Source organism: Brienomyrus brachyistius, chromosome 1 (assembly GCF_023856365.1).
Source record: "Brienomyrus brachyistius isolate T26 chromosome 1, BBRACH_0.4, whole genome shotgun sequence".
Lineage (NCBI taxonomy): Eukaryota > Metazoa > Chordata > Actinopteri > Osteoglossiformes > Mormyridae > Brienomyrus > Brienomyrus brachyistius.
In genome coordinates this window covers 46,013,471-46,037,735 of record NC_064533.1, presented here as the reverse complement: position 1 = coordinate 46,037,735, position 24,265 = coordinate 46,013,471, and the positions used below count along the sequence as shown (strand labels likewise).

Below are 24,265 nucleotides of genomic sequence, written 5' to 3'. Positions count from 1 at the left end.
GCCCCTCCTGTACCTGCTTGCTCCTGTCACTCGTTTTTGCTGAATCATTTCTTTCTGTGAAACGCCACATGAATATGTGGCTCGAGCACTTGACAGAGTCAGATGTAAAAATCTTGGAAATCAACAAAAGTTTTTACAGAACTAACCAATGATATTAGTCACTTTAGTGTGTATCATGTAATCCTTATTGTACTCTCTGCTAACTACATGTTCCTTCTTGGATTACTATTTGTATTCCTTTATTTTGCCGAAGTTTGCAGTTTCCTTTTAAAATTGGCAATGAAGTAAAAGCTGAGCCTAAAACTTCTTGGACAGTATAATAGAGGACAGTTCATTTTATATAAGAACAGTTATGTGCAAAGCTTTGGCCACCTCTGGTCAAAACGTTATAAAGCACACGTAAGTGAACAAGCCATATATGTTGGTTAAATAAGACATTTTACTTAATACTCTGTAACGTCACTCAGTCAACTATGAAATGCTTACAGGAAAGAAATGGGAAGGTTTAGGAATGACCATCAGCCTCCCTATGCCGGAAAATGGTTAAAAATGTGTTGGTCTCTTATAGTGAATCTTAACAGTATTTCTACAATAGCTTGATTTCCCTGGAAACAGTATGGAAAAATTCCAAAGGATAGAATGGAATGATGCCTAAATGCTAAGGGAAGCATTATATCTGCCAACGAAGGTGTTACTGCCTCGAAAGGTGCATGTGTCTTTTTCCAAGTGTTTTATGCTTTTCAGCTAGTGGGAAATATGAAAGAGAGTGAATGCTAATTATGTGTTAACACTTTCTCAAAGATGTTATGTTTAATCAGGTGCAGATTGCTTCTACACTTTCGTCAGGAGTGCCCAAAATTTGCTCAACGCTGTGTTGGCCGTCATTGCATTTCATAAATGTTACAGGCCTTTTGAGTCCCAAATCGCAGCTAAAGTGAAAGCGGTGGGCCATGTCCTATTGATGTTAGGCTTAGGGCAGGAGTAATGCACTTCATACTTGGCCAGTCCTGGCTGATATTGTTTATACCTGACAAGGTTTGAATGCTAAGCCTGAGGTTTGTATCAGATCTGGGGACCTGGACTGGCCTGCATCGAGAGACTAACCCCGTGTCCTTTGGCTCTTACAGGAGGGCAGAACGCACTTGGATGAGTATGTTAAGGAAGTCAGTGGCCGCCCCGCCCATGAAGCCCCCATGCGTGGGCATGACAGGGTGGGCCGGGGCGGTGGACCGGGCATTTATAAGGTAGTGAAGACTGGTCCGTCAGGCCACAACATCAGGAGCTGCCCAAACCTTAGGGGTATCCCCATTGGAATGTTAGTTCTGGGAAACAAAGTCAAGGCGCTAGGCGAGGTATGAACCCAACAGTATGTTCTTGTGGCTGTAATAATTAATCACTCCATGGCTGACAGACTTTCATGTTAAGATCCAGTAACAATGATTTCTTAGCTTTTACAAATGTACACTTTTCCTCTGGCGGGAGTGTCTTTAATTCCGGGGTATATCTCTTGGGTTTGACTGTTCTGCTTTTCGCTCTCTAACCACCTTCTATGGCTACAGCATTTCCTCCATTTTGTCCAAGTAACTTGTAATATTGTATATTCCTCAAAATTTGAAAGTTGTTGATTTAACCAATTAATTATTTGGCAATATATTATCAGTGAAAAGCTTGCCTCCAAAGCATTCTGGACAATAATCAAGCTCAGTGAAATAGCCGCATTTATGTAGTGGGTCCATGTGATCTTGATCCTGAAATGCTAGAGCCATGCTTGCACTCATTTTTCCAGCTTCTGAATTGCTTTTTTTTCCTGGAGAGCTTTTTAACGCGGCCAGTGGTTTTAACCCGGTAACGTTAAAATCAGCTCTTGCGACTTGAGCTTTCTTGAGAGGATGCAGTGTGTCATGCTGTTCTGGAAATGTCCATTACAAACTGTATCAGTACAAACTGATACCCTTTCAGAGAAGCCGAGGGAAACTTTATCTTCAGTCAGCGCTGCTGTTCACAGACTTGATTTTCTTTGTGTTCTTTGTGTTCGTTCATAGTTCTTAATCATCTGTCTGCAAATATCCTATAGAAATTAGCTGCTGTTTATGATTGCCCCTATGATCTTAAATGTGAATTCCACATAAAAAATTTAGACATTATTTTTTTCTAATACTATTTTAAGGAAAACATATTGCATCACCTTTAGAAATGTCACCAAAAGTGATTCTTATTCTGTTTTTGAAACCTATACAGAATAAAATATCTATCTATCTGTACATATATCATAATTATTACCTTGTGTTTTAAACCATTATTTCTATATCTTTTTAATATATAGCACTTTTATGACATTTTTCCCTCTTTCATTTGTGATAAAGCAGGAAGCATCACCCCAGACTGCTAAATTTAGTTTTTGCTTTTGTGTAGCGGTAGTGATGAAGGTTAGCATTCCTTAATCCCTTGGAGGAATGCTTGTGTAGTAAATGAGCTGCCTTGCTCGTTCTGCAGGTGACCAATGCTGACGGAACGTGGGTGCAGCTGGACAAGAGCAGCGTGGTGGAGTTCTGTGAGAGCGACGAGGGGGAGGCCTGGTCTCTGTCCCGGGACCGAGGCGGCAACCAGTATCTGCGGCATGATGAAGGTCGGCATCGTTATCATCTAATGCAAGAACAGCAGCAGCAGCAATAACAATAAATAATCTTTATTTATATAGCACTTCTCATACATGGAATGCAGCTCAAACTGCTTCACATATGAGAATAAAATAAAACCAAAGAGAAGATGGCTAGTTAAATTGTAGAAGGATGGAATAAATCTAAATAAAATAAATAGAATATACGAGCTGTAAAGGAATGAAACGGTCAAAAGATATAAAAGTATAAGCTGGTAAAAATTGGAAATAATCCCGAATTTTATGAATATAGCAACAAAATGGTAAACAGGGCGTAAAAGAACACAAGCATATAATGCCATAATGATGTAAGTGAATATAAAATGAAGAATGGTGCTATAAGTAGAGCCAATTTGAAACGATGCTCCTTATACTGGCAGACAGTAGCAAACAAGTCCATCTGCTTAATGTCTTTCGGACTTTCTTATGATTTTCTTAGGATGTATTTATTTCTAGTTGAGCTTTTTGCCTTGTGTAAGATTCACAACCTTTTTTAGAAATTTGTTCTGATGGTTGCTTGAAGTAAACATAATGTTTTCAATTATTCTATTAGCAGCATTAAACAGGATAGACCTTTGTTTAAAAAAGAAGCAGCAGTCATGGGGGTTAGAATTCCACACATATCTGGCCCCTTGCATGGGATTGGCTGGAATAAAGGGGCCTCTCTTCCCAAACAGAGCAAGCGGCCGTGGAACATGGGCCGCAGACACCCCCGCCGAGCCCATTCTCGGTGCAGGCCTTCAGCCGTGCTGCAGGGAGCGCTGGTGCGCAGGGCTTCGACTACGGGATCTCGAGCAGCAAAGGTAAGCAATGCCCATGTGTGTGACTCCTCTGGCCAAATGTTTGACGATTCCTGAGTGAAGAGAATTACGTTGTGAGGCCCCTGTTTTCTGTGGCTGAAGCCTCTCAGGCATATGGTGACGACACCTAAAGTTAATGTAGTTTTTTTTTTGTACGTCGATGTTTCCTGGAGTCTTCGCAGTGACTCGGGCCTTGTCTGGTTATGTGGCTTAATTGAATCCCAATAGCTGTTTTGAACTATTGAACGTATTGTTGCCAATTGCTTTTGAATAATATTCATACATTTGACATCATTGAATGGAGAACAGATTTAGTTTAATACGTTTTTTTTTTTTTATTGTTCATGTAATTTTCCATGTTAATGGTTGAAGGTCTGACTCTCATGGAATCCGCTTGTCTGCATGTTAAGGTGATTTTGAGTGAATATGCCTATGAATAGGCCTGTCCAGTAACATGACTCTCTCTTATTCCCGCTGTTGGGTATATCTTTAATCTTGTTCCTTTTGGTTGTCAAAGGTAGGCTTCACTGTCAGTCGGAATACATGGATTTTGATGTTTACGTAAAGGAAGTAGATTTGTTTTTGACTATTGCATTTCCCTTTAAGTTATGCAAATAGCCGTAATGACACAACTGGTAAACAATGCAGTGCATTACGAAGGCCATTTTAAGCCACACAACACATCGTTCCTTTTGTTAACATGCTTGTTTGGGGTTGGGTTTTGCATGCTCTTTTTTTCCTCTTTTTGTCGCGCTTGTCTGCTATTATATGTGTTGCATTGCTGAGTGTCTTGGTTGGAGCTTGCTTTGGAGTGGCGACTGCTCTGGGGCCATGAGAGAACCACACCACCGGCCTAACGGCCTTTCATCACCCTCTAAACCTCTGGCCCAGTCTGCCTCCACGCTTTATCCTGAATCCATTACATTAAGATTCGGAATTACCCTGAAATCTAAATATTATCAGGAAAAAAAAAGCGGTTGCCTCTATACAGTGTAAATCTTACTCTGCATGTGCTTCCGCTAAACACAAATAAACGTGAAACATAGATCAGAATTTTAGGTTCAAATTTTGTAGCGTGAATGAGCGTGGGACGAAATTTTAAATCCTGCACCCGTAGGATTCTGTCCCACTACCACAGAAGCCTGTCATATTTTGTCTTGCTCTCGTCCGCAAAGGAAAAATATGTTTCGTTTGACGATGCTTCTTTTCGGTTGGAGAATAAAGACAAACCTGTAGTCTCAACCAAAAGACTACGTTCAATGTTTAATAGTTACAGCGAGCTATGTTTTTCATGTAATAGGCTAGTCAACTCATAGGCACATTTCGCCTGCAACAACATTTGCAATAACAGGTCGTGGGTCTGCACAGACAATTTTTGTGTTTCAGTTTTTGGTGCAGTTGTGTTTCATTTGCTTGCTCTTGCAGTCATTGTCAGTATGTATTCTGGCCCTTTGAAACTGAACGTGGCATTTTAGCCCTAAAGTGCCAGCCTTGTGCCCAGTGTATGACAGCCCATTGTTACATTTCTCACAATGGCCAAAGGGAAATGCATCCCTTTGTGGCCGTACACAATGGGAAAGGACTGGCAAATATCTTATGTCCCCTGACTTAGTTTGACGTTGTTATATTCAGCTTTTTCTTAAGCAAGTACCTGCATCCTTAGGCGTTTTTTGTGCTGGTTCAACCATCATTAGCTGAAAGTGAGTGACGAGGGATTTTCAGCCCTAACGTCCTTCTGAAATTTCCACGATAGGCTGTTCTATTTTTTTGTTTTAATCTGTGAAACTGTTAGCATAAATTTAATAACAGTTTCATGACAAAAATAACGAGGAACATATTTGAGCAGTACTGATTTAATTCAAAAATGAAAAATTGTCCCTGCACCGCACTCTGTTGCCGCGATTCAGACGAGAGTCCCACTGAAATGCAGACCTCTAATTTACAAATATAACACATATTTTTTTAAAAAATTACGTGAATAAACTGGAGAAGAAATAACAACAGCTAGGAGGGCACAAAACCATGGATCAGAAGTAGCATCAGTTTCATAGAAAGAAGAAGACAATGATGTTAATGGGTCTAGAAATACGAGCTGAAATGATATCGTGTCGCATTTAAGACGACAGCTCCCATGCCATGTGCCACAAGACATGCAGACTTGCCACCGATCTGCTGACCCACGATCAAACCTACCAGCACTAAAAGTGAGACTGCCAATCCCCCCCCCCCCCCCCCCCCCCCCCCCCCCATCCATCATTAAATCATTGCCAGCCCACATCACACACCCTCCTGCATCACTAGTGAATAGGACTGATGGGGAGGTGAGTGTTCTGCCTTGTGCATGGTTGCCCATGGGATAATAAAACCTGCAGCTCTCCCCTTGTCTCCCTTCACATTTGCAGGTGACCGGTTGAGTGCTGTACTGAATTCCATTCAGTCTGGGCCTTTCCTCCTAACTCCCTCCGTATTTGAGCAAGCTGCCCAACCTCCCTGTTCCCTTGTCCACAGCCCATTTGTGTTTGGACAGTCCCTTTCCCAGCAGCCTCAACCACAGCTTCCGAGTAAGTCTGCCTGCCTTGTGTCTGTGCGTGCCGGCTCACATGCTTTGTGTGCGCGAGGGTGTGGGTTTGCCTTGTTTCTTTGTTTGTTGGTGTAACTTTCTTGTTTCCTTTTTTTGCTGTTGATGTCCTATTGCGTCTCTGCTTTTCACTTTGCTCCATTCTATGCAGTCTGATGTGTTGCTTTTTCAACATCATCATTTATCGCCATTGCCTTCTGAAAGCCTGCCTCCCTCCTCCTTATCTGGTCTCTGCCCCTGCTGTGTTTCGCAGTTACCCCAAGTCCCATTCATCTTCTCATTCTAGTTCTGTATTCGTAGAGGTAAAGTTAGACTCATTGATTCTCAAAATCAATTGGAAATGCACTTTTTCCTCTCAAACAAAACCCGCTCACCGTTTTATACTTATTTTTTTTAACTAATTCATCGGCCGGAATTTCATAAATCGATGTAACAAATGATATGCGGAGAGAGAGAGAGAAGGAAGCATCAAAGGCCTTTCTATGCTAATATCTGACCCATGCAATTGGCAGCCTCATGGGATGTCAAATTCCGAATAGGAAGTCAAAGCTCTTCAGCTGTGATGTGAATTTGCATCGGAAATTCCGCCTATGCCTTCTGTAGACTTCATAGAGGCACAAAGGCTGAATGTCATTCCTGGAGCGGCTGACTGCCCTCTTCACTCCCCCCTCCCCCCACTCCGTGTCCCATTCCCTCTCTGATAGGCTCCCTCCTTTCAGCCTCTTTTGCTTATTTGCCACTGTCTCCTGCTTTAGATGCTTCATCACGCAGCCTTGCTTCACGTGAGCGTGTGCACAAAAGCGGCGCGGGGGGGCTCGGCACCGCTCTATCATCTCTCGCTGTCAGGCACAAGGGTGGGTAAACGTGCTCCTGCGGGCGGGACGAGTTCCGGCCGGCAGCCCCCGTCTCCTGCTGCTCTGTAGAGCATCCGTGCCCCCTTACCCATCCTGAGTCGCCTTCTGGATGCCCCTGAGACTGTCTGTCTAGCCGAATGCATGTGGAATTATTTTGTCACCACTGTCTGTTGCATTAAAAATTATAACTCTTCTACAAAAATTGAGGGGAGATGAAGGCAGTTTTGATGCCTTTTTTGTTCGTTTGGGATGTTGTTTATTTTATAATCCATATAAACTTTATTATAGTGACTGAGAATTATAGTAAATTTTTACTATATGCTACTTTGAAATTTGCTTTGTTTGCCAGTTTTGTAGAACAGTGGTCTTTTTGGAGACTTCTATATTTGTTTTGAAATGAAAATAAAACAATGTTTGGTAGCACTTCACTTGACAGGGCACAAATAGTATAGTATTATGTATTAATTACCCACAAACTAAATCTTAGTTACATCCTGATCTCATCTTAATTACTCATTAATGAATCATGACGCATGTTTTATCCCCAGCAGTTACTATATCTGTTAATTCTGTTAACCTTTGTGAAGTACTGAAGGAAAGAAGTGAGGAATAACAAGTGAAATACTGATCTTTGTTCATCTTTAATGAATTGTGCTGCATCCTTCACCTCAACTAGCAACTGTTCATGATTTGTACTTCAGTAGCAGCTGAGTTATTACTAACTGTTTGTGCCGCTTCAAGTTTTTATATTTTATATTTTTATATTTTATATATAAATGCTGAGGTACAAAAGGCACCCATATATTTACTTCCTGTGGTTATAATACTGGGTGCTTCTCCGAAATTCTGTAGGGTTTGAAGAAATATGCTTCTTTGCTTGGGATCTGGAGCTGATTCCCTTTATTATTTTGGTATTCATTTGGTTTATTTTTCTGCTGCCAATATACCAATATTGGTTCCGTATCTGTTTCTCAATGTGGCGTCAGGTTTAATGTCCGTGTGTTTTGCGTGCAGGCGAGAGGGGAACAGCTCGCTCCATGTCCCCAGCAAGCAAGCAACGGCAAGAGAACCGGCCCTCGAAGTCCGAGACCCGTGGAAGCCGAGCTTACGATCAGGGCAAGATCAAGAGCAATGAAAGCATATCTGCTAGCGAGGCCCTGATCCTGAAGTCTGAAACCGCCAAGCTGAGGTCCGACTCCCACAGCCGCTCCCATTCTCCGAACCACAACACTCTGCAAGCTCTCAAAGGTGATGGAAGGACGTCTGACCTAAGGGCGGAGTCTCCCACTCCAAGTTCTCGGTCATCGTCCCCCAAGCAGAAAGGCGTCTCCAGTGGCAGGTCCAGCCCTTCTGGCACCTGCTCGCCCGGTCCCGCTTCCTTTCATGAGAAAAACCTACCTCAGAAACTCAGCCCATCTTCAAAGGTCCACCTTGACCCTCCTCGCGAGAGATCCAAGTCGGACTCGTATACCCTAGATCCTGACGCGCTGCGGAAGAAGAAGGTGGCCTTGGTAGATCCCACACGAGGCCGCTCTACTTCACCCAAACCAAAAATCCCACCCAAAGACAATGTGGAGAACCGTGCACCTTCGCCCCATGTGGTGCAGGAGAACCTCCACAAAGAAGTCGTTGAAGTCTGTACCTCCAGCGCCCGGCAGTCCAACAACGAAGAAGGTATTGGTGAGAACAGCGAGCTGCTCGGCAGCGACGAGGGCTCCTCCAAAGTGCACTTCAGCATCGGGAAAGCTCCTGTCAAGGAGGAGCTGGAGACCCGCTCATCACCCAAAGTCAGCCGCAAGTCCTCAGGCCGGCATGTCAGGCTCAAGAAAGAGAAGTCGGGACCTCTCTTCAAGGGGGAGACTGTGAGAATGGCAGAGCCCACTAAGCAAGCCATGTCACCGTCCGTGGCGGAGTGCGCCCGCGCCGTCTTTGCGGCCTTCTTATGGCATGAGGGCATCGTTCACGATGCAATGGCCTGCTCCTCGTTCCTGAAGTTCAACCCTGAGCTGACCAAGGAGCACGCTCCCATCCGCAGCTCCCTCAGCTCTCAGCAGGCTACAGACGAGAAGGAGAGCAAAGTCAAGAACCGGCACTCTTTGGAGATCTCCTCTGCCCTCAACATGTTCAACATTTCTCCTCACGGCCCTGACATCTCCAAGATGGGAAGCATCAACAAGAACAAGGTGCTCTCCATGCTCAAGGAGCCACCCCTCCCAGAGAGGTGCGAGGATGGTAAGATGGAACCGGTAGCCTACGAGGTGACCAGCCACTCCAGCATGAAGAGCAAGTCCATCCTGCCACTCACACTCCAACATCTGGTCGCCTTTTGGGAAGACATCTCCATGGCCACCATCAAGGCGGCAACCCAGAATATGATTTTCCCCAGCCCGGGATCCAGTGCCATTTTGAAGCGGAAAGAGAGCGAGAAGGACAACAAAAAAGCCAAAAAGGAGAAGAAGAAGAAGGACCGAGCTGAGATTCGGCCCAGGGGAAACCTTTTCGGGGAGATGGCCCAGTTTGCCATGGGAGGTCCGGAGAAGGACACCATTTGTGAGCTGTGTGGAGAATCACATCCATACCCAGTCACTTACCACATGAGGCAGGCCCACCCAGGTAAAACACATTGGCTGTGCTTCCTGCTCCTTCTGAAGACCCTAATACTTCTTCATGGTTCTGAGAGGGACTTTTGAATATCTGTCCTTGTGTTTCCTCCGTCAGGCTGCGGTCGCTATGCCGGTGGCCAGGGCTATAACAGCATCGGGCACTTCTGTGGGGGCTGGGCAGGTAACTGTGGAGATGGAGGGATCGGAGGAAGCACATGGTACCTGGTCTGTGACAGATGCCGAGAAAAGTACCTGAGGGAGAAGCTGACAGCTGCCAGAGAAAAGGTCGGTCATCACTGAGGACAGTCACTGAATTCTGTTAGGCTTCAGTATGTTTGTCGGTGGGAATTTGTATGGTGGGAGGTCACCTTGAAGAAATGGCCAAATGTAAGGAGAAACCAATAAAGGTGTGTTTATAATTGATGGTAGGCTCCAGTAGCGCGACAAGTAGAGCCAAAGGTAATAACCAAAAGTTTCAGGGTTTGAATCTTAGGTCCCACATAACCAAACACCTCGGTATCTCGGAATCCCAGGGAATACATAAATAGTAGATGTTACCCATTCCGTCCTTGGATAAAAGCATCTGATAAATAAACGTTGATGGGAGAAAATCATACTGTGGGATAATTATATATGTAATCCTGTATTCACAAAGGAGGTTGTGTGTTTTTGGGATAATGGCCCTATGTATGAGCTCACATAAACTGCTGTGAGGAGTCGGTATTTAGTCTGCAGTCATTATAGCAGCATCATGATGAATACAGAACGTATGCAACGGCAGTGGGTGATTGGGGAGTGCCATGCATAGTCATAGAAATGCTTTGTGCACCAGAGCGAGGTCTCTCTTGCCATGTCATTACGTTGAACGGAGCTGTAATTTAGCTATCTACCTGGCAGCGTTTTGTCCAGTTCTATGCCCTGCACCCATCGCCTGTGATGCACTTTGTAATGACTTTGACTCGCGGGCCCGTCCTCCAGGTGAAGCAGTCCAGGAAGAAGCCGCTACAAGTGCGGATCCCGCGGGCGCTGCCCACCATGGAGGCACACCAGGTGATCCGGGCCAACGCCCTGTTCCTGCTGTCCCTGAGCAGCGCCGCCGAGCCCAACTTACTGTGCCACCACCCAGCGAAGCCCTTCCACGCTCACCTGCCCAGCCTCAAGGAGGGCGTGTCTGATGACCTGCCTGGCAAGATGGGCTGCCTGTACCTGCAGATGCTGGCACGGTATGCAGGCTGCCGATTGTGTACCCTGGCTAAGCCTAGTAGCATAACGCCTGACATCCCGCTGTCAACCATTATTGCAAAAAGTATGCGCTGTACAGTTATCCTTAATTTTACCAGGAAACATTAATCTGTGTTATAAAATGAGCTGTGTTAGAAATTAGTTAAAGTACTTTATAAGTATCTGAAGTACATATTTAGATTCGTACTTCTGCAGAGCTTCCCTGTGTAATTCAGCAGACACGTTTATTATTAGGTGACATAAGTCAAATTCCTGACAGCCTTATAGATGACACACTTCTCGAATAGTCTGTCTGGGTCTTTTGGCCTCCCAGTGAAATATTTTGGTAATTGTGTCCATCTTGTTTCTGGTCGTCGGCTTTGTCTGCTCTTCCAAGCTTTGTTGTTCTCTAGTACGCTGCTTCATCTCATAAAATGCTCAAAATCAGATTTAGTCTAGTTATTGTGCCTCTGATGAAGATTCAGTCTTGGAAATTGGGCAGCCTTCTTCCTTTTAGGATTATTTGAACCATATGTAGTTCGTGATCTGTTCTGCGATCCGCTCCAGGCCACGTGCCTGCTGTGTAAATCGAGCTCTTCCAGTGATTGGCTGGCAGTGCCTGCGAGATCTGCATCTCACTGGCTTATAAGACTCTGTGTGCTGCCAGTCTGCGTGTTTATACATCCATTGATGGCTTCCTCCTTTCCAGTGCCCGCTTTCAATTTTCTTGTGCCTCCCAATCAGGCACCACACAGAGACCTTCGGAGCGTTCCAGGACGACAACCTCTTCCAGGACGAGATGCGATACCTGCGCTCAACGTCGGTCCCCGCACCGTACATCTCGGTCACCCCCGATGCCTGTCCTAATGTGTTTGAGGAGCCGGAGAGTAACATGAAGTCCATGCCCCCCAGGTATATCACATCCCACTGTTTATCAGATGCAGTCGGCTGAATATCTTTCTTGCTTTGTCATGACCAGGTTTGACTGTGTAGAAAACTGATCTCTACAAAAACGGAATGGATCTTTATGCAGACCTTATGTGTTACAGTATACAATGTCCCTGAGCTATGTGTGGAATCATGATGGTATGTTGTGGAGCCATGTAAGTCAGCAGTATATTCCCCCCCCCCCCCCCCCCCCCCAGTCTGGAAACTAGCCCCATCACGGACAGCGACACAGCCAAGCGCACCGTATTCCAGAGGTCCTACTCTGTAGTGGCATCCGAATATGACAAACAGCATTCGGCATCACCCGCGCGGGTGAAGGCTGTACCCAGAAGGCGGGTCCACAGCGGAGATGCCGGTGAGCTCATTTCGACGGGCTGTGCCCAGAATTGGATTAAGCGAGATTCGTTGCCGGGCACGAATAACAGTGTCATGTTTGGCCTTTACGTTCAATAGTTTGCAGCAGAAAGACCTCCATAAAAGCATCCATGTTGGATTTCTTAGTGCAATCGCCTTCCTGCTGACTCTCTGTAAGCGGGCAGATAGTGAGCTCCGTGTAACACCTGTGCCTCTCCCCCCACCAGAGCTGGGCTCCTCTTTGCTCCGACACCCCTCCCCCGAGCTCTCGCGGCTCATCTCCGCCCACAGTTCGCTCAGCAAGGGCGAACGTAACTCCCAGTGGCCCGTGCTGGCCTTCGTCATCCAGCACCACGACCTGGAAGGTTTGGACCTGGCGATGCGGCATGCGCTGCGCAAGTCCGCCTGCAGGGTGTTCGCCATGGAGGTCAGTTTCTAACCATCATGCTCCTTGACACTGATGCGTCTGACCATTGTGCCAAAAATAAGGCACAGGGACTAGCAGTGAAACACTGTCCGTGTCGTGATCGGTAACTCCTGCTGCCTCGTGGTCCATGTCTGAACTATCACTTGTCTCCTTAGGCGTTTAATTGGCTGCTGTGCAACGTCATCCAAACGACTGCGCTGCACGACATCCTGTGGCACTTTGTGGCCTCCCTGACTCCCTCTCCCAGCGAGCCGGAAGAAGAGGAGGACGAAGAGAACAAAGGAAATAGAGAACAAGTAGAACAGGTGATGTCAGACTGCGGAACGGTATTCACAGAACATGCTGTTTAGCCCCAAGACAGATATGGGGCTTTAGCTTATTTCAGTACTGATGCTCCGTCTCATCCACCTCTGCAGGAAAGGGACCTTGGGGTGTGTGAGCATCCGCTCTCAGACATTGTGATTGCCGGGGAGGCAGCCCACCCCCTCCCCCACACCTTCCACCGTCTCCTTCAGACCATCTCAGATCTCATGATGTCATTGCCCAGTGGAAGTTCCTTACAGCAGATGGCACTCAGGTACCGTCTTGCACTGTGTATATATAATATGCCTACCTTCAATTATATGTATTTATAGCTTTCTCATGGCTACAGAAGTGCTTCTCCAGCTCGGAGGCTTATGCCCCATAACAATTACACTATCTACTCAGCAGTCTCATAACCTAGGAATATCACACTAATGAATGTTGAGGGATGCAGAATACAGCCTTGGGAGCTGATTTAGCACAGGAACGGAACCCTACCTGGAACATGCAAGCCTTGAGTTATCTGACTACCGCTCTGTATGTTGCCTGGTCTTCACTGGGGTTCTCTTTCATTGCAGGTGCTGGAGCCTCAAGTTTAAGCAGTCCGACCATCAGTTCCTGCACCAGAGCAACGTCTTTCACCATATCAACAACATCCTGTCCAAGTCTGACGATGGTGACAGCGAGGAGAGCTTCAATATCAGCGTGCAGTCCGGGTACGAGGCCATCAATCAGGTGAGCGTGCGATGTCACCGGCATTCCTCTCACTTGTTCTCCTCTTCTTTTGAATGGTAATGCCTTAGTATACTCAGCCATGGCCATTGAGAATCATATTTAGAGGGTTTTAACCTGAATGTGTTTTCTTAAGGCGCTTTCAGGTGCAAAGCCAGGGGAAAAAATGCACTGCGAAAGTTCATAGTAAAACTGTGAAGTTCACAGTTAAACCATCATTATTCATATTTCTGCTATAAAGTTTACGGTTTGACCATGAACGCTTCATAGTAGAACTATGAACTTGTTTTACTTTGAAGTTCACGGTCACCTCTTATGATATTTAATAACCATGACGGTGAAGTTTACGGTTCGATTGCCGATTTCACAGTAGAACCATGAAAACTGTGCCAGTTCACCGTAAAAATAATTCATGGTCGAACTGTGGAAGTGCATAGTGAAACTGTCAGACAAGTTTACAGTTTTTACTATGAAATGTCACAGGTCATTTTTTTCCCATGTCGATATTAGACGCAGTGAATGATTACTTTCAGATTTTACGACTGTCCTACTCTATAGCGAAAGATTGGACTTCTGAAATGATGTGAAATATCTAAACGCTTCCACATATTTCTTGCTTGACATTTAAAAGCTAAGTGCTCATGCGACATTTCTGTGGGTTAGGATTGTTTCTGATATGACACCTAACAGTCTTTAGTTGCTGGAGCATATTGCAGTTCATTCTTGTTGTATCGGCTAGATTTTTTTTATCGCCTATATTTTTGCGTTTTCTGTTTGAGGTATAGGTTTTCCTAGTTTCGCTGGGTCTCTCAGGATTCCTTATAAGCCTTCATCTGCACTGGATGGTACTCTGATTATTTGCAGTAGGACTGGTGTAACAAAGGTGGATGAATTACATTAGGAATGTGAGTTCAATCGCTTGGCTTCCAGGAGCCATGTATGGTCACTTGCCTGAAGGACCTGACCAGCGTGGTAGACATCAAGACCTCCAGCAGGCCAGCCATGATCGGCAGCCTGACTGACGGATCCACAGAGACCTTCTGGGAATCCGGTGATGAAGACAAGAACAAAACCAAGAGCATCACCATCAGCTGCGTGAAGGGTGTCAACGCCTTGTATGTGTCTGTTCATATAGACAACTCCCGCGACATTGGGGTGAGTTCCTCTTTGTCCGTTTATCCCTGTTCCCCGGCTTTGTCAGTAAGTTGCATCTTAATGCCATGTTTTAGTTAAATGATCTCTTTGTCAGTGTGGATGCATGATAATTTTACCGTGTTATTGTGACCTCTGCTTCTCCAGAACAAAGTCACATCCGTTACATTCCTGTGTGGGAAGGCAGTTGAAGATCTATGCAGAATTAAACAGGTACTAACCTTTCGGGTCACGATGAATATAGAATGTTAAATAATAATCATCCATCCACTTTCCAAACCGCTTATCCTACTGGGTCGCGGGGGGTCCGGAGCCTATCCCAGAAGCAATGGGCACATTCACACACCATTCACTCACACGTGCACTCCTACGGGCAATTTAGCAAGTCCAATCAGCCTCAGCATGTCTTTAGACTGTGGGGGGAAACCGGAGTACCCGGAGGAAACCCCACGACGACATGGGGATAACATGCAAGTTCCACACATATGTGACCCAGGCGGAGACTTGAACCGGGTCCCAGAGGTGTGAGGCAACAGTGCTAACCACTGCACCACCATGCCGCCCCATCCTATAATCATCCTAGTCCTTAATTCAGTATCCATGAATATACCATGACAGAGTTGCCTTGTTAATTAAGTCTTTGTCTGTATGTTTTGCGACCTGTTGAACCACATGATGCCTTTTATTTGGAGAACAATATACTTTTAGCTGCATGGTAAACATTCATGGACAAATACACTGGATTTCAGAAGGAGCATTTCTAACTGATGTATACTGCCCTCCAAAGGCAAAACACAATAACTATGCTGACTATGAAATTGAGAAAAATAGCTTTTTTTTGACCGTGCACCCATTTGTGTAGCGGTTAGAAAAAGGATAGTATACTTATTCAAAGCCAACTAAGATATTTTGTCACAAGAGCTCAGCTCAGCTGAGTACCGGCGATTGAAAGGTGTGACGTGTGACCGCAGATGGAGCTGGACTCGCGGCACATGGGCTGGGTGACCAGCGAGCTGCCCATCGGGGACACCCACATCATCAAGGTGGAGCTGAAGGGCCCCGAGAACACGCTGAGGGTGCGGCAGGTGCGTGTGCTGGGCTGCAAGGAGGGCGACAGCGTCACCATTGCCGGGCAGATCTCAGCCAGCGTGGCCCAGCAGAGGAACTGCGAGGCTGAGACTCTACGCGTCTTCCGGCTCATCACCTCACAGGTGGGCGGAGCTCTGCTCCCTCAGGCGTCCCCCCATTGGCCTAGAACTGGCTGCCCTACATGGTCATGGGTCGTCACATTAACTGAGTTTGAGTGTGACCAACATGCGTCTGGGCTCACAGGTGTTCGGGAAGCTGATCTGTGGAGATGCGGAGCCTACTCCTGAGCAAGAGGAGAAGCATCTGCTTTCGTCTCCAGAGGGAGAGGACAAGGTGGGCCACAGCAGACGGTGGACGCATGCAGAGCACCGTGATCTCTGCGACATGCGCAGAACGTGCAGCTCAACCCTCAGCATACCCAAAGAATCAACGTGAACAGCATTCGCATTAGTGACACGTTTCATTGATTGTAGGGGGTGTTAAGGTTTATAAGATTAAGAAGGACTTTTATTATGGTGCATATAATAAGACGAACATACATATAGTGCAAAGCACAAAGACGGTACACGTAGTGCCAACGAGTAAACGTGGTGCGAGTAGATTTTGAAAAGTATACAAATGGTATATCCTGAAAACAGAGTAATTGTAGTATGACAGAAATAAGTTACCTGTATTTTTGATTAGATGAGATTCTAATGGCCTTTAATCATTGTTTAATCATTGGTTTTGCAGAAAATAAGTCAAAGACCCCCTGAAGATTAGAACCTTGAAATCTGAATCTTTCAAAGAATCTGGCAGTGGAGTCATTATGTCACTCTGCCATTAATAAGAGCCACCATGCGGATTATGGGAAAACAGTCACCACCACGCACCTCAGAACATCTGTTTTTTTGTTGTTTTTGTTGTCAGGCTCCATCAGATGCAGACTTGAAGGAGCATATGGTGGGAATCATATTCAGCAGGAGCAAGCTGACCAACCTGCAGAAACAGGTTTGTGTGTCTGTGTAGGTTCTCAGTCTCTGGTTTGTGTGTCTGTCTAGGTTCTCAGTCTCCGGTTTGTGTGTCTGTCTAGGTTCTCAGTCTCCGGTTTGTGTGTCTGTCTAGGTTCTCAGTCTCCGGTTTGTGTGTCTGTCTAGGTTCTCAGTCTCCGGTTTGTGTGTCTGTCTAGGTTCTCAGTCTCTGGTTTGTGTGCCTGTGTAGGTTCTCAGTCTCTGGTTTGTGTGTCTGTGTAGGTTCTCAGTCTCTGGTTTGTGTGTCTGTGTAGGTTCTCAGTCTCTGGTTTATGTGGGCTCTCTCACACTCCCGGATTAGCAGGCTCTACACAGACATTTGTTTTTCTGAATTGTTTCGAGTAAATATTACACACCAAAAAGCATTTTAGGACTTTAAAAAGAGATGTCTATCTTAGGGTTTGTAAGTTTGCGGAGTTCTGTTTTCATAAGACCCTAAATATTTTAACCCTATTTCCTTATTTTGTTAGTCACCAGTTTCCCTGTAACTTAATTGAGGGTTGTTGAGCCGTGAATCATCATCATTGACAGCGCCGAAGTGGTGGCCAACAGGGAGTGCCTGCGGGGGCTGACCTAGAGCCGTGTTTGCGTGTCCATAGGTGTGCACCCACATCGTCCAGGCCATCCGCACCGAAGCCACGCGTGTCCGCGAGGAGTGGGAGCACGCCATCTCCAGCAAGGAGAATGCCAACTCGCAGCCCAGCGACGAGGACGCCTCCTCGGACGCCTACTGCTTCGAGCTGCTCTCCATGGTGCTGGCGCTGAGCGGCTCCAACGTGGGCCGCCAGTACCTGGCACAGCAGCTCACCCTGCTGCAGGACCTCTTCTCCCTGCTGCACACGGCGTCACCGCGGGTCCAGAGACAGGTCAGTGTCGTTCCTTAAATCCGCCATAGCATGTGTACGTTGGCCCATTAACTATTATTGAACTATACCTCCATTTTTTTACAGGTGTCCTTCTGATTAATTACCTGTACTTGTGAAGCCCTTCCTGGTGGCCTCTGACCGCCACAACTCGTTTAGAAAATGATCCCTATTGTCCATCGGTACGCTTGAGTTGAAATATAAATTTCCATGCCGTTTATTGACTGAGCTCTATGCTGCCCCCTGCAGGTGACATCGCTGCTCCGCCGCGTTCTCCCTGAGGTCATCCCCGCCCGCCTGGCCAGCATCATTGGCGTGAAGGCCCTACCGCCTGCTGACATCAGCGACATCATACACTCAACAGAGAAAGGGGACTGGAGCAAACTCGGCATTGTGGACATGTTCCTGGGCTGCATCGCCAAGGCGCTCACCGTGCAGGTGAAGGCCAAGGGCGCCACCATCATCGGCGCGTCTGGCACTAGTGTCGGCAAGGGTGTCACCACCGTCACTCTGCCCATGATCTTCAACTCCAGGTCAGTGAGTTGGACACTTTTACAGCAGGAATAGTCTACATAAAAACACCTTCATTTTGCTACCCAACCGTGTTCTTGCTGCACTCGCATCACATTTTTGTGGATTCCGACATCTTGTAATGTTCCACGGTATAGTTCTTGTTCAGTGTGGCCATTGAGTAACCTTTTAGGTTCTTGCTTTGTTACTCGTTCCGTAGCTCCTGCTCCAATATTACTTACACTTGTACCTGGGCTTTCACTGGAAGGTCAACCTAGCTGCACTTGCACCTAGTCAGCTCCTCAACTGCACATATATTTGTAATGTGCTATTCTTTGTCCGTTCTGTCTTTTCTTATGGCTACATGCCGGCCTCGTCTTATCCCTTCGTACTCTGTCCAGCTACATAAGGCGAGGAGAGAGTCACTGGTGGATGAAGGGCTCCACGCCACCCCAGATTGCAGAGATCATCATCAAGCTGGTCAAGGACATGGCAGCTGTAAGTCCTGAGCTTCTGCCGTAGATCTGCTTAAAGGCACGAAAGGGTCCTTTTGTAATAGACCTGCTGATGGAACTTGAAGGCACCAGTATATGAATACAGCTTTAAATGTGGATGTGGAACTTCATCGATCCCTAGGGGAAAATTTGTTTGCAAACAAAAGCAAGGTACTTAAAGTGCAGACAAACAAACATATAGTGCAAAAGTACAAGACAATACAAGAGGAAAGGAGTTTTAGCATATACTGGGAATTGTAAGCACTGAACAAAAAGCATGTTGATTTGAATATTAATTAACTGGGTTGATGCTTGAACTCCAACTTAAAAATTTAGTAAGAATAATGGTATGGGAACATGCATGTGCTCTGCTGTACCTTTTGTGAGTAGACTTTGTTCCTCCTCTGGTATTTGTTGACGTTTATCGGCTTTTGCTCATTTCGCCTCAGGGCCACCTGTCGGAGGCTTGGTCCCGAGTGACTAAGAATGCCATCGCTGAGACCATCATCGCTCTGACCAAGATGGAGGAGGAGCACCGGTCTCCAATGCGCTGCATCGCCACCACCAGGGTGAGCCCCTGGGCCTCGACTCTCAGACGCTTTTTAGCCCTGAAGTCCACCTGCACGATGTGGATTTTGAAACCGGACATTTGGCCATCGGGGCCGAGCACTTGTGCCAGCTGACTCACCGCAAAGGCACACATCCTGAGAGATCGATGTGTTCTCCCCGCAGCTCTGGCTGGCCCTGGCCTCACTCTGCGTGCTCGACCAAGACCACGTGGACAGGCTGTCTTCTGGCCGCTGGATGGGCAAGGATGGCCAGCAAAAACAGATGGTATGGCAGCCCGGGGTATGGAGGAGAGGTGTTTGTGTGTGGGTTGTGCCTGATCGTCGTCTTTAAGGAGCTGCTGCTTCTACTGCGCCTGTTGAAATAAGATAGACGTCATTTCAGGCGTAATATCCATTAGATAGAAATGGGTTGAGTGAGAATTAAAGATAAAAATTAACCTGTAGCTTCCAGGCCTCAATTAGTAGTTGATAAACAACTTGAAGTAAAAAAAAAATCACATCCTGAGTTCCCCTCAACACTGGATCCTGATCTTGTAGAGCAAGTCTGCAAACATCAGCTTTATTTATTTATTTATTTTGTCGTTCAGCCTGGGTCCCCAAAGTATGGTGAGATAGGAGTGCTAACATGCTGCTCTGGCTTCCCCCGCAGCCCATGTGCGATAACCATGACGACGGGGAGACTGCCGCCATCATCCTGTGTAACGTTTGTGGCAATCTGTGCACGGACTGCGACCGCTTCCTGCACTTGCACCGCCGCACACGCTCGCACCAGAGGCAGGTCTGTGTCCCCGTCGGCCCTGCAGTGACCGCTTCTCTCACTTTGCAGGGGTTCGTGTTGCCCCTAAATACCTTAGTCACATCAGCAGTGCTGCACATTCAGTATCTACATTCCACTGGATTGCTTACAGGTGTTCAAAGAGGAAGAAGAAGCCATTAAAGTGGACCTTCATGAAGGCTGCGGGAGAACCAAACTCTTCTGGTTGATGGCGCTGGCTGATTCCAAGACCATGAAGGCGATGGTGGAGTTTCGGGAACACACCGGTAATGTTAGGGCAGCGCGAGATTGAAGATATGGTCACAAAATTCTGGGAATTTTCTGTTAATTCCCATATATTCCTGGCAATTCCCATGGGAAGTTGGAATATTTCCAAAATTCTCCAGCTTAACTTTCCATGGTATGGAAAGTTTCTGGAAAATTTCCAGAAAATTACCATTCCTTTGCAACCCTAATTGAAAATTCATCTGATTACAGCTGATCTTCATTTCGTTTTACCAATATAGTTCTCATACTTTATTTTGTAGTTCCGAAGTATGAACCTTCAATTAGTTGGAGGATAAACTCGGCTTAAAATACAGCCTTTTATTTGTCATTGGTCAGATGAACAGATTTAATGATCCATGTAGGCCTCACCTTAGAAGCTGAGAGTGTTTGTCTTGCCGCCTCCCCCTCCCAGGCAAACCAGCGTCCAGCAGCTCAGAGGCCTGTCGCTTCTGTGGGACCAGGAGCGGCACAGAGCTCTCCGCAGTGGGCAGCGTCTGCTCTGATCCCGACTGCCAGGTGAGAGTGTTACATCTCACTCCGCCTCCTGCAGGCTGCTCGGGGAAGTCACTTGTATTTAATATGTCTGCATCAACACTGTAATGACATTCTGAATGTCTGTAATTTAATATTTGCAGTATCATTCTTCCTGATTATGGATTTGTACTATATTAACTAGATTGCTAAGCAACTGAAATTAATACATTTAGGTTTGAGATACTCTTGCAGGAGGATGTTTTATACCAATTTGAATATACAGCTTAGTCACAATCTTATACCCTAAAACGGCCACGGGAAAACTCGCCCTAAGCACCATGTCTCTGGCGCCCCCTATAGGAGTACGCCAAGCTGGCGTGCAGCAGGACGCACCCGTGTGGACATCCGTGCGGCGGGGTGAAGAACGAGGAGCACTGTCTGCCTTGCCTGCACGGATGTGACAAGAGCGCCACCTACCTGAAGCAGGACGCCGATGACATGTGCATGATCTGCTTCACTGAGGCGCTGTCGGCTGCCCCTGCCATCCAGGTCTGTATAGCAGGCCACGTTCTGTTTATGTTTCTCTGGCCATTTCAGAGGGATAATTACAGTCTTATTTGGCCGCAGGCCTAGTAAACGACTAGTTTTTCAAATGCTATATTAAAAAAAAAAAAAAAAAAAAAGAGCAATTATAGAGAATCCAATACAGATCAAATCAAAAGACGACTTCATGTGCTTTGTCTCCAGCTGGACTGCACTCACGTGTTCCACCTCCAGTGCACACGGCGGGTTCTGGAGAACCGCTGGCTGGGGCCAAGGATAACCTTTGGGTTCATGTCATGCCCTATCTGCAAGGTATGTCACCTTGACATCTGTTGGGGCCCATGTGTGAACAGATGGCGCTTTCACTACTCACCGGGGGGGGTTGTCTGTAGTATTGTTACATATCGTATCCTGCATTACCTTCCTTAATTATGTGCATCTGATTTAACTTTTGGACATCTTTCAGAACAAGATTAACCATTCGGTCATAAAGGACTTGCTGGACCCCATAAAGGAGTTATACGAGGACGTGAGGAGGAAAGCTCTTATGCGATTGGAGTATGAGGGGCTGCACAAGAGCGAAGCTATCACTACCCCCGGAGCGCGCTTCCACAACGACCCGGCCGGCTTCGCCATGAACCGATATGCTTACTATGTGTGCTACAAGTGCAAAAAGGTACGGAGGAGTCAATCCAGGGAAGCAGAGGCACGCGTGCTGTGTTTCATCTGCATAGCCTCGCGCAGTAGAAGCCCACTGTCGCTAGGCTGGTATTATACAAACTATTGTGACTTGGATGCTCGGCTATTTCACCTTGAGAGTACCTATTAATATTAGGCAAATTTAATCTGATTTAAGGAAGCTGCCAGCCCTGAATATGCAGAATGTCAGGCAGTGATAAATGATGAGGATAAAGTGTGTACAACTTGAACTGAGCAGGTCAATCGGCTCACAGGATAATCGGAAGGGGCGCTAATGCTTCTTGAAATGGGTCCCTGTTTTGGGGGAGCAGGTATTGAAATCATGGGTTATATTCTCAAGGACATGATTTACAGATATCAAAGGATTTTGGTCACTAATCGTGTTAGCACAACGGAGTAGAAAAGGATACGTCATAGTGGCTTGGATATGGCTAACGGATACATCAAATTTCAGGCTTACTTTGGAGGGGAGGCTCGCTGTGATGCGGAGGCAGGACAGGGGGATGACTATGATCCCCGGGAGCTGATCTGCGGAGGGTGCTCTGATGTCTCACGGGCACAGGTCAGTGGGCCGGGCAGAATGGATGCTGGAGTCCTATGCTTGCAATAATCCCATACCTTCACTCGCAACTTTTAACGCAGGAAAACTCGCACGCAGTCTTAATGAAATATGTTGACTTGCATTGTGCAGATGTGCTCTAAACACGGCACGGACTTCCTGGAGTATAAATGCCGTTACTGCTGCTCTGTGGCCGTGTTCTTCTGCTTCGGGACCACACACTTCTGCAATGCATGCCATGACGATTTTCAGAGGATGACCAGTATCCCCAAGGAGGAGCTTCCTCACTGTCCGGCTGGTAAGCAAAGCATCTCACCGCCTGCTCTGCTATTCAGCCGCACAGATCTCATTTCTATAGTCAGCAAGTGCTGCTACACACGATCGGGTAATTTAAATCCGCCCCTCCCTCCATGTACAGGTCCTAAAGGAAAGCAGCTGGAAGGGACAGAATGCCCCCTGCATGTGGTCCATCCCCCCACCGGCGAGGAATTCGCCCTGGGTTGTGGAGTCTGTCGGAACGCCCACACCTTCTGAGCCCCCACCTTCTGCACCCCATTTGTCGCTGGTCCCACTGTCACTAGAAGGGCGGACCGTCCACCCTCGTGATCCGCAAGCCAGGCGCCGACATGGAAGTTCACGGGATGCTAGGACCCTTACAGACGATGTATAATTCCTGCTCGCCGAGTTAAAACATCGCATCCATGAACTCGAAAAAAACCCAGCTCTCAGTAAATGTGGGTCAATGTGGGAGAATAATGTGAACATGTATACTATGGGTACAAATATATATTATTGTATGTATACTGAACTTTCTGGCCTTCCTGTACAGTATTCTCAACTTTCAACTACATGATGCGTTAAAAGAAGAAAAAAGAAAAAAACACGATGATGGATTGATGAAAGTAGGCTATTAGGAAAATTATGTTTCTGAGATGTAGTGTATGATTTGTCAAATGTATATAATGGTGGCGTCTATAACAGGCAAATGCTGAAGTGGATACTACATTTTGAGGATGCAGGGGTTGTGTTTAGAGCCTGATATTTTAATGAAGTGCAAAACTCAGTGTGCCTCCCACCTCGCAGCTGTTAACATATGAAACGTGTATGTTAGTAAAGCCACTGTACATTTTTATACAAGGAAACCTGTTCAGTACAGTGTCAGATTGCATCTATATGCCAAGAATGTTGAGAAGCCTGTCTGCATCGTCTTCATGTATGTATGATAATGTATTGTCAATCCTTCACTAGTAATGTGGTACAAGCTTTTTTTTTTTTTAACTATAATTTGAATTGTATAAATATACAGACTTGGGGGGGGGGGGGCTGTTGTTTACACCAAAAACATGACATGGAATAGTGATGTATCATTTTGAGGTGTAATGTTGACTGCAAATATGATTAGGAAACCAATGTGAGATTAAATGGTCATTGGGGCTTGGCTTAAGGTGTGGATTAACTGCTGTTGATATTAACATTTGTAAATCTGCTCTGTAATAATATCTGGAGATGGAGCTGAATAATAATAAACCAATTTCTTTGGTTCACAGCGTATATTCCAGGGGACTACTTTGCCACTTTTATTTTAATTATTATTTTAGTTTTTAAATCAACTAATAGCCTGTGAATTTCTGCCTGCATGACTGCACACAATGTCCTCCCTAATTACAACTGTGAATGGACAGCAGACAGTTTCAAGGTATTCCCACATGTACAGTGAGACAAACAAAAAAATACCGTCAGCTTTACTTGAGCACCTAGTTAGGATTGTGTGAAGAGAATGCCTGT

General features: G+C 46.1%; 1 protein-coding gene across 11 annotated transcripts in view; it reads left to right on the top strand.

Annotated features, from left to right (window-relative positions):
- mycbp2 (MYC binding protein 2) overlaps positions 1–24,031 on the top strand; it is a 75,494-nt gene extending 51,463 nt beyond the window's left edge. For 6 of the 11 annotated variants that reach the window (XM_049022841.1, XM_049022824.1, XM_049022880.1 and 3 more), the window contains 33 exons: positions 1,128–1,352; positions 2,494–2,626; positions 3,334–3,459; positions 5,859–6,017; positions 6,790–6,888; positions 7,903–9,501; positions 9,607–9,776; positions 10,470–10,714; positions 11,457–11,624; positions 11,858–12,015; positions 12,242–12,441; positions 12,597–12,746; positions 12,858–13,018; positions 13,323–13,479; positions 14,407–14,631; positions 14,776–14,841; positions 15,600–15,839; positions 15,961–16,050; positions 16,627–16,707; positions 17,327–17,593; positions 17,840–18,123; positions 18,502–18,598; positions 19,044–19,163; positions 19,327–19,428; positions 19,813–19,941; positions 20,072–20,204; positions 20,618–20,721; positions 21,040–21,228; positions 21,427–21,534; positions 21,689–21,898; positions 22,376–22,483; positions 22,613–22,778; positions 22,899–24,031. In XM_049022841.1, coding sequence (XP_048878798.1) covers positions 1,128–1,352; positions 2,494–2,626; positions 3,334–3,459; positions 5,859–6,017; positions 6,790–6,888; positions 7,903–9,501; positions 9,607–9,776; positions 10,470–10,714; positions 11,457–11,624; positions 11,858–12,015; positions 12,242–12,441; positions 12,597–12,746; positions 12,858–13,018; positions 13,323–13,479; positions 14,407–14,631; positions 14,776–14,841; positions 15,600–15,839; positions 15,961–16,050; positions 16,627–16,707; positions 17,327–17,593; positions 17,840–18,123; positions 18,502–18,598; positions 19,044–19,163; positions 19,327–19,428; positions 19,813–19,941; positions 20,072–20,204; positions 20,618–20,721; positions 21,040–21,228; positions 21,427–21,534; positions 21,689–21,898; positions 22,376–22,483; positions 22,613–22,778; positions 22,899–23,014 — 6,585 coding nt within the window. In that variant the 3' untranslated portion in view covers positions 23,015–24,031. The remainder of the gene's footprint in view (positions 1–1,127; positions 1,353–2,493; positions 2,627–3,333; positions 3,460–5,858; positions 6,018–6,789; positions 6,889–7,902; positions 9,502–9,606; positions 9,777–10,469; positions 10,715–11,456; positions 11,625–11,857; positions 12,016–12,241; positions 12,442–12,596; positions 12,747–12,857; positions 13,019–13,322; positions 13,480–14,406; positions 14,632–14,775; positions 14,842–15,599; positions 15,840–15,960; positions 16,051–16,626; positions 16,708–17,326; positions 17,594–17,839; positions 18,124–18,501; positions 18,599–19,043; positions 19,164–19,326; positions 19,429–19,812; positions 19,942–20,071; positions 20,205–20,617; positions 20,722–21,039; positions 21,229–21,426; positions 21,535–21,688; positions 21,899–22,375; positions 22,484–22,612; positions 22,779–22,898) is intronic. The other 5 variants (XM_049022896.1, XM_049022865.1, XM_049022832.1 and 2 more) reach the window with 4 other exon arrangements.
- The last annotated feature ends 234 nt before the right edge of the window (positions 24,032–24,265 follow it).